Source organism: Oryctolagus cuniculus, chromosome 17 (genome assembly GCF_051225735.1).
Source record: "Oryctolagus cuniculus isolate XC-2025 breed Fujian yellow rabbit chromosome 17, ASM5122573v1, whole genome shotgun sequence".
NCBI lineage: Eukaryota > Metazoa > Chordata > Mammalia > Lagomorpha > Leporidae > Oryctolagus > Oryctolagus cuniculus.
The window spans coordinates 26,554,833-26,567,500 of NC_142883.1; the positions used below are offsets into that span (position 1 = coordinate 26,554,833).

A 12,668-nucleotide genomic window follows, 5' to 3' on the forward strand; every position below is an offset into this window, starting at 1 on the left:
AAGAGGCGATAATGTTAGAGATGTCAGCAAATTTTTGGAAGATGACAAGTGGATGGAGAAGTAGCAGCAAACTCAACAGAGCAGAGAAACCTGCATCCTAAAAGCCTGCAGAAGGGGATGCTTAACAGAAGCAAGTGTTTGATCAGCAGAACCTTGGACAGGCTCAGGATTTGGAAGCACCAGGTACCACAAAAGGCAGGGTTGAGTAATGGGGCTGAGAATGAGTGTCGGCGTTGACACTGTTGACCTTTTTGAAACTGTTTTTGGGGAGGCTGTCCTATAATATTATGGGATGTTAAGCAGCATCCCTGGCCTCTGCCTGTTAGATGGATGCCAGTAGCACCTTCTAGTTGGGACAGACAAAAATGTCTTCAGGCATTGCCGAGTGTCCTCTGGGAAACAAAATTGCCCCTGGTAGAGAGTCATTAGTTTAGGTGGTCCTGTGCATCTCTTGATCCTGCCTTTCCTTCCCTATGCCCCAGGAGAACAGAGGGTTTTTTTCTGGAGACATCAACCCTGAGACACCCTGGTTATATGAACCATGAAATGTAACAAATAATTGAGGATTTTTCTCAATTCTTTCAAGGATGATACAGAACTAGTATCATTATAGATACATAAGTGTATCATTAATTTATTATACACAGTGCCTGCCTTAGAGCATGAAGAACACATTAGGGCTGAAAGAGTTTAGATTTGGAGATCCCAGATAGAGCACAGGGCAGTAGTGAGTATAAGTGAGATTGTAAAAAAGATTAAATGAATCTGTATTCTTAATAGTGGGGTTTTCCTCTGCCCTATTCCTAGAAGGATACAGCCAGATGTTTTTCCCCAGGTAGAAGAGGATTCTTCCCTAGACAAAGTGAACAGTTCCAGAGAAGTGATCTCTACAGGTACTGATCCTTGAGGTATCTCCTTAAAGAAATATTGCCTAACGTTCCTGTGCTAAAGCCCGTTAGTTGACAAACACTGCCTATGCATAATGGGTCAGTCAGATTTTGGGAGTGTCTATTAAAAATCAATTGCCTGCCAAGGAACAGCAGCCAGACACTGAAAAAAACACCTTTCACATGAAGTAGAGGCAAGAGATGGAGATTTTAAAGGAATTAGAGATTATGAGAGAAGCAGAATTTTTTTCTTCAAATCTTAACTAAATGTAGTATCTTTAGAGAAATAAGGAAAATATAGAGGATATTTGCTGGAATGTTGGACAGACAAAAATTTTAAAAAGTTATAAATCAGTTCAATACTTGAGTAATAGTTTCATAAAACGGGGAGGAGATTCACAAAGAAATAACATTTAAAAAAATTTGGAGTACTGAATGACATCAATCTCTAAATTGAGTGAGTCCTTCAAATGATTGGTACATAGATGAAAAAGGTTTACACTCTGAGGCACATCTTTGTGAACTTACAGAAGGCACGAGAAATATGTAGACTGTAGGATTGTGAATCAGAATGGCCTTTCAGTGACAACCTAGGAAGCCTGAAGACATCGGAGAAACACCTCAGGTTCTGAGTGAAAGTACATTTTTGGGGAGGTGTTGTGGCATAGCAGGTAAAGCCACTGCCTGCATTGCCAGCATTCCATATGGGCATCAGTTCCCAGCTGTTCCACTTCAGATCCAGCACCTGCTAATGGCCTGGGAAAAGCAGAGCACGATGGCCTAATTGGTTAGACTCTTGCCTCCCCCATGGGAGACTCTGTTGAAGCTCTTGGCTCATGTGGCCCAGCCCTGAACGTTGTGGCCATTTGGCGAGTGAACCAGCAAATGGAACATCTCTGTCTCTCCCTCTTTCTCTGTAACTCTGGCTTTCAAATAAATCTTTAAAAAAGAAATTACATTTTTAGGCCGGCACCGTGGCTCAATAGGCTAATCCTCCGCCTTGCGGTGCCGGCACACCGGGTTCTAGTCCCGGTCGGGGCGCCGGATTCTGTCCTGGTTGCCCCTCTTCCAGGCCAGCTCTCTGCTATGGCCCGGGAGTGCAGCGGAGGATGGCCCAAGTCCTTGGGCCCTGCACCCGCATGGGAGACCAGGAGAAACACCTGGCTCCTGCCTTCGGATCAGCGCGATGCGCCGGCAGCAGCGGCCATTGGAGGGTGAACCAACGGCAAAGGAAGACCTTTCTCTCTGTCTCTCTCTCTCACTGTCCACTCTGCCTGTCCAAAAAAAAAAAAAAAAAAAAAAAAAAGGAAATTACATTTTTGTTACTAGCTAAACATCAAAGTGTAAAGGTAAAAAGTATTTCCCATGGACCTTTTCTCAGTAAACTTCCCCAAAACATTTGTGTAAGCAATGAAGAATTAGAGCAAAACTAGAATTAGAGCAAAAACTAGAGTTAGTGAACTGTATCCAGTACAGAACAGAAAAGGAATTCTTCCAGATGATGATTTTAGTGAGCTTAGAAAATTGAAGTAGTCAAAGATAAGCATCGCAGATTAAAGTGAAACAGATGGAAGAAAATGAAATGATTATCTGATGTATTTTGAAGCTTAAGAGAAACTTAGAGATAGTTTTATCACTGAGCTAAAGTGTTTGAGAAGAATTTGGAAGTAGATACATAGAAAACTAAGCTACTAAAAAAATTCCAAGAAAAATATAATGCATCTTTTGTTAAGACTGACAGTGAACAACATTGACATAGTCAAAATACAAACCTGAAATTTTGCTGAATAGATTGATAAACCAAGAAAAGTGAACATACAAATTATATTATAAATATGGAAGTAAATTCCAGAAATAGCTGAAAGAGTCAAAATTGGTTGCTTTTTAGAGATGAGAAGGAGTAAGACTACTAGGGTGCTAGTCTTGTCTTGTTTGGCTTTATGTGCAAGTATTTGAAAATAATAAAACGGCTATGGTGGTTTGAACCAGAGATCTACTCCATCAGAGTTTTCTTTGATAGCAGTAAGAAGCAGTTTCTTTTCTTCTCATTTCTGCCATCCCTTCCTTTCTTCTATTCCTATTACTGAACTTGGAAACCCAGGAGACCAATTTCCATGTGGTATTTGGGCATAATGCTTCATGGTTTAGTAGGGTCAACTTAGGCATCTACAGACTACTCAGTGATAAAAGGATCATTTTTCCTTTTAAAAAATATTTTGGTCAAGAGAAAAGGTTAATATTAAATAATTGATACATTCACATATATATACCATATTTTTTCCAGGTCCTTGTGAAAAAATTCATGATGAAAATCTACGAAAACAGTAAGTTGTTGAGTTATTTGTTTTCCTAATCATTATTTAGTTTAAAGGAAATATGGATTAAAGACATAATTTAATATGAATATCTAATAGAGGTCTGAACACTGGGAGTAGGAATAAAGCTATGTGACTTTAATGATACTAGCCATCATCTGAGTGCATATCATATGCCAAGCCTTTTTTTTTCCCCTCCGCTTTCACACATTTGGTTTTTAGCAGCTCCAGGTTTATAGATGAGACTGGTTCAGAGTCACAGATCCAGTATGGTGGCAGAGGTGGCTGTCATACCTCTGTGTAAAGCCTGTGCGCTTAGCCAAACAATTAAGTACACTGCCTTCCCTTCACTAGGATGAAGGTCAATCAGCAGTTCATTCCGTATACACCAGTTTTTGTTCATCAGCCTAAAAACAAGTCCTTGTGACTAGTTAGAATATGTGAGTTATAACGGGTGAATTCTTGGAAAGTTGTGTTTGTTTTTCTTTTTATTAGGTATGAGAAGAGTTCTCGTTTTATGAAAGTTGGCTATGAGAGAGATTTTTTGCGATATTTACAGAGCTTACTTGCAGAAGTAGAACGAAGAATTCGACGAGGCCATGCTCGTTTGGCCTTATCTCAAAACCAGCAGTCTTCTGGGGTAAGTAAGTGTAAATTGGACTTAGTCTCCGTAAGCGATCTGTGTTCTCTGGAGGCCCCGTGACCTCCCTTGTTCATTACTTTACTCTTTTACAATGATATCAAATTTCTTTTAGCTTTTATTAGGATGTTTGGTATCTTACGGCTTTTTCTCTTTAAAAAGCAGTAACTGGTGATATGACTAGCAGAATTTGAAGATAATTGAGTTATTATCCTTGGGATTAAACATTTTAATTATTAAATGTAAATATTATATATGGTATATGAGAAGCTGGATATTTAATTTTGTTTTTTTGTGTGGTTTTTTTTTGTTGTTGTTGTTGTTGTTGTTGATAGTATGTTTATTATCTTCAACAGGCAGCTGGCCCAACAGGTAAAAATGAAGAAAAAATTCAGGTTCTAACAGACAAAATTGATGTGCTCCTGCAGCAGGTGAGAATGGTGCACATTGATGTCCGAAAATACTTGGAATAGAGACTTACCACTGAAGACATGGATGGCAAAAAAAAAAGCATGAAAAGATGCTCAGTACTATTAGTTCATAATGCCCCCTCCCCTGAAAAAAAAGCCCTACATGGAAACAACACAAATGTTCATTCATAGGGGAATGAGTCATTAAATTATGTATCTATAAGGTGGAGTATTACTCAGTAATAAAAAGTAAATACGTAAAAAGTATGAATGAATTTTAGACTTAGTGAAAGAAGCTAGACCAAAAAATGAATACTGTGTAACTCCACTTACATAAAATTTGAGAAAATTAAAACTATAGTGACAGAAAGCAGATGGGTGGTTTCCTTAGGAATATGTATGAGAATGAGGGTGGAGTAGATACTTAAAACCAGGCAGGAGAGAGACCTCTTTGGATGGTGAAAATGTTCATTATCTAGATGGCTGTGATGATTTTATTATGGTTGTATCCAATGGTACAGAGTTGAATTATGCACCCTAAAAATGCTTATTTTATTGTATGTCAGTTATACGTAGAATTATTTAAAAATCTTAGAGGATTCAATAAATGAAACAAAATCAAACCTAAATCATGAAGCTTAGGGAATAAAGAAAATACTAGAGTACTTCAGAAAGTTGATGGGAAAATGGAATTAAAAGATGATGTGGGCCAGCACTGTGGCTCACTCGGTTAATCCTCCGCCTGTGGCGCTGGCATCCCATATGGGCACCAGGTTCTAGTCCTGGTTGCTCCTCTTCCAGTCTAGCTTTCTGCTGTGGTCCGGGAGTGCAGTGGAGGATGGCCCAAGTGCTTTGGGCCTCTGCACCCGCATGGTAGACCAGGAGGAAGCTCCTGGCTCCTGGCTTCGGATTGGTGCAGCGCCGGCCATGGCGGCCATCTGGGGTGTGGACCAATGGAAGGAAGACCTTTCTTTCTCTCTCTGTCTGTAACTCTACCTGTCAGGTAAATTTAAAAAAAATGTATTTTCCATGAAATTTTTTAAAAGATTATTTATTTGAAAGAGTTAGAGAGAGAAGGGGAAAGACAGTTCTTCCATCCACTGGTTCACTCTCAAATGGTTGCAGTGGCCAGGGCTAGGTCAGGCCAAAGCCAGGAGCTTCATCTGGGCCTCCGTATGGATGGCAGGGCTCCCAGCATTTGGGCCATCTTCTGCTTTCCCAGGCCATGGACTGGAAGTGGAGCATTTGGGACACGAACCAGCATCTGTGTGGGATGCCAGTATTGGAGGCAGTGCTTTACCCAGCACATTGCAACACCAGCCCCTTCCTTGAATGTTTTGAAAACCATGGTTAGAATGGAGTCTTTTTTTTTTTTTTAAGGGGTGTGTGTGTGTGTGTGTGTGTGTGTGTGTGTGTGTGTGTGTGTGTTTTACGTTTTAAAGGCAGTTACAGAGAGGCAGAGAAAGAAAGAAAGGTCTTCTATCTGCTGGTCCACTCTCCAAATGGCTACAATGGCCAAAGCTGGGCCAATCCAAAACCAGAAGCGTGGAGCTTTGTCTGCGTCTCCATGGATGCAGGAGTCCAAGGATTTGGACCATCCTTCCCTGCTTTCCCAGGCACATTAGCAGGGAGCTGGATTGAAAGTGAGCAGCCAGGCTTAAACTGGTGCCCATGTGGGACACCAGCATTGTGGGTGGTGACTTTATCCACTGTACCACAGTGCTGGCCCCAAAAAGGAGTCTTGACTGTTTTTTTCCCCCTGCCTTTTCTAGATTGAAGAATTAGGATCTGAAGGAAAGGTAGAAGAAGCCCAGGGAATGATGAAATTGGTTGAACAGCTAAAAGAAGAGAGAGAATTGCTTAGATCTACAACTTCGGTGAGTGATAACCTCCTTATACATTACTCAGGTGTTTGCTATGAATTACTTAGGACCTATTCATATTTCAAAACTTTAGAAAATGATTTTCTGATGTCCCAAATTCAGATCCAGCCAACTTTTCTTAAAGGGCCATATAGTGGATAGTTCAGGTTTGCAGGCCACACAGTCTCTGGAGGCTACTAAACCCATCCATGTCTTTATGTCCTGAAAGTAACCTCAGACAACATATGAACAAATAGATGTGACTGTATTCCAGTGAAATTTTATTTACAAAAATAGGCTCTGGACACTGACTTAAGAACCTGTGCCTTAATCAAGCTTGTTTGAGTCTGAGTTTTATTTTCAGTTATTGAAAATTTTTATTTTCATTAAATGGCAGTGCAACACAGATAGAAAGATCTCCCATCTGCTGGTTCACTCTGCAGTACTTGCAATAGCCAGACCTTGAGCCCAGAACTCCATCCACTTCCATGTGAGTGGCAGGAACACAAGTACTTGGGCCATCACCTGCTGCCAGGCACTTTAGCAGGAAGTTCGGTTGGAAGTTGAGGAGCCAGAGCTTGAACCAGTGCTCTGATAGAGAATGTAGATATCCATCATGAGTTGTGTCATAACCTCTATGCCACAATGCCTACCCTGTATTTTCATTTTTGTTAAAAATGCTCAGTACATATATTTACCTTGGTTAAAATTTGACACTCTTTAAAAATATCTTCTACCTTCTTACTTTTAATTCAGGAATTAAAAATATTAAAAAATATACATATTTTAGATTTCTTATGATGCAGTGTAATTGGTCATTGGTTTCCAAGTACTGAGTAAGGGTTCAGATTATACTCAGTGAATTCAGTTCCTTAATGATTTTTTAATATGGATACCATACCTGTTGAATCTAAGCGAGAAATGAATTTAGACTAAAATAGATAGCTTTCTGAAAGGTGGTAAGTTTTCAAGGTGATGTGGGCGGTCAGTAAAGTTGAGCAATGGGTCTCAACACTGGATGATATGTCAAGTTGGTTGTTCTTGCTGTATTTACCTCTCCAAAAGCTGACCAGTTGCTGACCAGTATTGTGGCTTTAGAGAATGGAAAATGGTGATCACACACACACTAGAAATCTGTTCTGAGTGTTAAGATTTTTTGGGGTTTGTTCTTTTTTCCTCAGATACCCTTATAAACTGACTTATCATTTCAGACAATTGAAAGCTTTGCTGCCCAAGAAAAACAAATGGAAGTTTGTGAAGTGTGTGGAGCTTTTTTGATAGTAGGAGATGCCCAGTCCCGAGTAGATGACCATTTGATGGGAAAACAGCACATGGGCTACGCCAAAATAAAAGCTACTGTAGAAGAATTAAAAGTAAGTTTTTAAATAACTATATTTTGGTAAAACATGGAGATGTAAACTTCTTGGTATTTTGCCAATGTATATAATTACTTGAAGCAGTGATAATCCCCCATGAAATTCTGCTACTCACCAAGCTATCAAAGTGCTTTCTTCAAAATATTTGAAATTTGGGGAGAAGATTCTTGGATTTAGTTAAGTAATGATATCATATTTGTATAGTTGGTATCAGATTTTCTATATTTCCCTTAAGCAGGGGTGGGGAAAGTCCCACCAGTGTAAGGCCCACAAAACCTTTGCTCTGGCCCTGCCAGGGCAGCTACAGATAGGATTTGAAATTCAGTAAATCCATAGCAGGCTAATTTTTTTGAAGTGATACTGTGGCTTCAGAGCTGCACTTTTTTTTTTTTTTTTTAATTATTTGAGAGGCGGGGGGTGAGGGTGGTCTTCCATCCACTGGGTCACTCAGCTGCAATGGCCAGAGCTGCACTGATCAGAAGCCAGGAGTTTCTGGGTCTCCCACAGGGTGCAGGGTCCAAGCACTTGGGCCATCTTTTGCTTTCTAGGCCATATCAAGAGCTGGATCAGACAGAAGTGGAGCAGTTGAGACTCAAACCTGGCGCCCATATGGGATGCTGACGCTGCAGGTGGTAGCTTTACCCATGACACCACAGTGCTGGCCCCAGCAAGCTAATTTTTCAGTTAATATGTTGTATGGCCTGCAAATGATGTGATATAAATATCCAAATGGCCCTTTGCAGCAAAAGCTTTCCCCACCCCTGCCTTAAAGCCACCAAATTTCATAAAGTGGCATACAAACTGCTTCATTGTATCATGGTTTGACAGTGTCCTTAAGGTTATAGTTACAAGAATCCAACTCAATTTACTTAGGAAAAGTTAAGAAAAAGAACCGAAGAACCTGATCGTGATGAACGCCTTAAAAAGGAGAAACAAGAAAGAGAAGAGAGAGAGAAAGAGCGGGAGAGAGAAAGAGAAGAAAGAGAAAGAAAAAGACGAAGAGAAGAGGAAGAGAGAGAGAAAGAAAGGGCTCGTGACAGAGAAAGAAGAAAGAGAAGTCGTTCAAGAAGTAGGCACTCAAGCCGCACTTCTGACCGAAGATGTAGCAGGTCTCGGGACCACAAAAGATCACGAAGTAGAGAAAGAAGGCGGAGCAGGTACATGTAACACATGTGACAATATCCTGCACATCATACATAGTCAATAAACCCTTAGAATAGTGTACTTGGGAAGCTTTAAGTCTAGGAATTCCTCCACTTTTGATGGTGTCATGTCCTGATAAACTCATCTTAAGTTGAAAATACTGTACATTGATAATGCATTTCATTACTGTAACCTGCTGGACATCATAGTTTAGCAACACAGTTCACTATAGAGTGTTGGCTGATTTTGGTGAGTCTTGTACCATGTATCACTGACTTGGGAAAAGATCAGAATTCAAAACAGGGTTTCTACTAAGCACAAAGCACTTTCGTGCCAGTGTAAAATTGATCTATAATAAGTTGAGGACTGTATCCTTAAGTGCTAGGATAGATTATGAGAGGTAAGTCAGTGAATGGTTCCATCTTCAGGGAAGTTTGCTATTTGTACTTAAGAGGTTTGACACAAATCTTTTTAGGAGGTCGTCATACCAGATGGCCTCTTAAAATGCTCCTTTTCTCACTGATTATAAGAAGACTTAAAAAGAAGTCAGTTTTACTGTTTTAAGTTTTGCTTAATCTTGTTAATTGTTCAACAGTCCTTCTGCAAGGACTTTCCGTGTCGTAATACCTGCTGAAGTTGTTTTCTATTTTGGTTAAATTATTAAGAAGTAGGGATCGACGAAGAAGCAGAAGCCATGACAGATCAGAAAGAAAACATAGATCTCGCAGCCGGGATCGAAGGAGGTCAAAAAGCCGGGATCGAAAGTCATATAAGCACAGGAGCAAAAGTCGGGACAGAGAACAAGATACAAAATCCAAGGATAAAGGTTAGTTTATAGAGAATTCAGTTCATTAAGAGACTGTTTTCATACCCTTATCTCCCCACTGACTTTTTCTTTTTCCAAGATAATTTATTTGAAAGGCAGAGTTACAGAGAAGCAGAGGCAGAGATTTCTTCATCTGCTGGTTCGCTCCCCAAATGGCCACAATGGCTAGAGCTGAGCCAGGTTGGAGCCAGGAGCTCCAGGGACCCAGATACTTAGGCCATCTTCCCCTGTTTTCCCAGGCACATCAGCAGGGAGCTGGATGGGAAGTGGAGCAGCCAGGACACAAATCAGTGCCCATATGTAATGCCAGTATCACAGGGAATGGCTTTACCTGTCATGCCACACAGCACTGCCCCCCCCCCCCCCTCCAGACACAGCCAGAGTTTGGTTTCCAGCTGTGCTTTTCCTCTTCAAAGGACCATCCACCATTTAGGAGACTAGTGTACTTTTCCACCATTCCTGCTTGATATCTGAGAATGAGAGTTGACCTAGTGTTCCCTTAGAACATGTTAAAGACCACATCCTTCAGTTGGTAACCAAAGATTTTTCCATCTAAATTCTTCCAGGCATTCTGTTTCCTTTCAGGGAAATTTTTACCTTAGTAATTGGCTTTTTTTTTTTTTTTTAATTCTTGGTGATGTTTTGTAATATGTCATGCAAAGTAAATGTACATTGATCTTCATCTACATCATTCACTTAGTAACTTCTGAGTTCTTCGAAGTTAAATACCTTACATGTGTAAGGTATTAACATACCCTTTTCCTTTGGTTTTACTGTTATTAGCACAATAAATACGACTTTGTTCTTGACATGTTTTCACAATAGTAGTTTCATATTTCACCTTCGCCTTTATTGAACAATAATTATTTCCTCATCAGGGTTTTCTGTCTGTCTTTTCTTTGGATTCTTTAAGCATCTTCCATTTTATGCTGACCAGACTTGCGCTTTGCATGGTTTTAAGAATGCAAGAAAGGACCTGCTTGTAATGTTCTCAGCTTTGCTTGTTCCATCCCATCCTGCCTACCTGTGTTTGTGTTTGATCTCCAACATTAAACACATATTGGCATTCGAGTTTATTATACTGGTTTTATATTTTTTTATAGCTGTCCTGTTTTGTTAGATTCAAAGTTTATGTTATACTGAGTTGGAGAACTAGCAGCAGAAACAATGGATGTGTTTTTTGGCTTCTGCTTTTCTTTTCCCTTTGTAGGTACAAGTTTTTTTAAGATTTATTTATTTGAGAGGCAGAGAGAGAGAGAGAGAGGTCTTTATCTGAGGTTCACTCCCCAAATGGCCACAAAGGCTGAAACTGGGCAGATCTGAAGCCAGCAGCTTCTTATGGGTCTCTAATTTGGGTGCAGGGGCCCAAAGACTTGGTCTGTCTTCCACTGCTTTCCCAGGCACAATAGCAGGGAACTGAATCAGAAGTGGAGCAGCCAGGACTTGAACCAGTGCCCATGTGGTGCTATGCCACAGCACTGGCCTGGCAACCTCTGATTTTAAAGTATTTATTTAACATATATCACCCTTTTCTATAAGATGAAACAATAATTAAAATAAGAATGAGGACAATATTTTTAAACTTCTGTAGGAGATGTAGAGATTGCTTCTGTGGGCCAGTGCTGTGGCGTAGGGGGCTAAGCTTCTGTCTGTCTGTCTGTGTCGCTAACTTCCCATGTGGGCCCCAGTTCGTGTCCAGGCTGCTCCTCTTCGCATCCAGCTCTCTGCTATGGCCTGGTAGAAAATGGCCCAACTGCTTTGGCCCTTGTACCCACTCCCAGAAGAGGCTCCTGGCTTTGGATTGGCTCAGCTCCGTTCCAGCTGTTGTGGCCTTTTTGGGAGTGAACCAGTGGATGGGAGACCTGTCTGTCTATCCCTCCCTCTCTCTATAACTATCTCTTAAGTAAATAAATCTTTTAAAAAAATTGCTTCGGTGATTCCAAAGGTAATTGCTTCAAAGGGTTAACTGACGTTACATTAGTTTTCAGAAAGTTTCATCAAGTTTTTGTAAGACTTTCTGCATAATGTATTTTTTGGGTGAGGTGCCAACTCTTATGAGCTAGGTAAAGGATATCAGAAATCAAATTAATCACTTCTGTTTTGAGAAGTTTCTTAATCCTGTATTCCTTTTGCTCTCCTGAATCCTCATGTGTGCCACTTAAAATAGTTTAGTTGCTTCTTTAGGAACAAAAGTAGTTAGATTTCATCAGGGCTGTCTTGAATGCCAGTAAGGAGTTGAGTTAAATTTTGGGATCTCTTTCAGAAGCGGTAAGATTTGTTGGCATTTGAGAATGACATGTAGCATCTGTGCATTCCTAAATACATAAATGACTGAAGTTTGGTCTTGGGAGCCCGGGTCTGAGTAGTAGCAGGTATCTCATAATGGCAATTTTAAGAGCAAGGCACTATAGGTCCTGTGATAGAAGCAGTTTTTCTAATTCAACAAATTAAAAATGGTTTCTCACACAAAGCTGTCTTAACTGCCAGTGTAGTTTGTTTTCTTTGTTGAGAAAGTTTCCTTTCTCATTCCATTGTACTTAAATCCTCCACACATTTTGGATAGCCTTAGGCCTATTAAGGTGTACCATATTTATGTAGGGGCAGAAGATAAGATTATTGGATTGACTAGTCCTCCATGGGACAACAGAAGGACTCTTCCTCTTTGAAGCTACCTTGTACCAGAGAAGCCTATAAGACACAAAGGGAGGACTTTCCCACAAGGTCAGTTAGAGCAAACTGTACTGGCGTAGTTTCCACTACCAGACAGATAGACGTGAAGCAAGCCTTGCAATTAACTATGTGGACATTGCTTTTTGTATTTTGCAAAGTGTTAAGGACTGAATGTGCCCCATTCACATAAGATTCTGGGTTTTTTTGTTGTTTTGTTTTAATTATTTGAAAAAGTTGCAGAGGCAGAGACAGCTTCCATCCACTGGTTTACTCCCCAAATAGGTGCAACAGCCAGAGCTGGGCTGATCCCAAACCAGGAGCCAGGAGCTTCCTCTGAGTCTCCCATGTGGACACAGGGGCCCAGGGACTTGGGGCTATCTTTATCTTCTGCTTTCCCAGGCCACAGCATAGAGCTGGATTGGAAGTGAAGCAGCTGGGATGTCAGCACTGTAGGGGGTGGCTTTACCTGCCATGCCACAGCACCGGCCCTTTTGTTTGTTCGTTTTTAAAGATTTATTTTATTTATTTGAAAGCAGAGT

At 40.5% G+C, this 12,668-nt stretch overlaps 1 protein-coding gene across 1 annotated transcript in view; it reads left to right on the forward strand.

Moving 5' to 3' along the window:
• LUC7L3 (LUC7 like 3 pre-mRNA splicing factor) overlaps positions 1-12,668 on the forward strand; it is a 29,137-nt gene that overhangs the window by 12,689 nt on the left and 3,780 nt on the right. Inside the window, 7 exon segments of the mRNA XM_089318176.1 lie at positions 3,172-3,211; positions 3,698-3,842; positions 4,199-4,273; positions 6,025-6,129; positions 7,326-7,487; positions 8,364-8,647; positions 9,299-9,459. Coding sequence (XP_089174302.1) covers positions 3,172-3,211; positions 3,698-3,842; positions 4,199-4,273; positions 6,025-6,129; positions 7,326-7,487; positions 8,364-8,647; positions 9,299-9,459 — 972 coding nt within the window.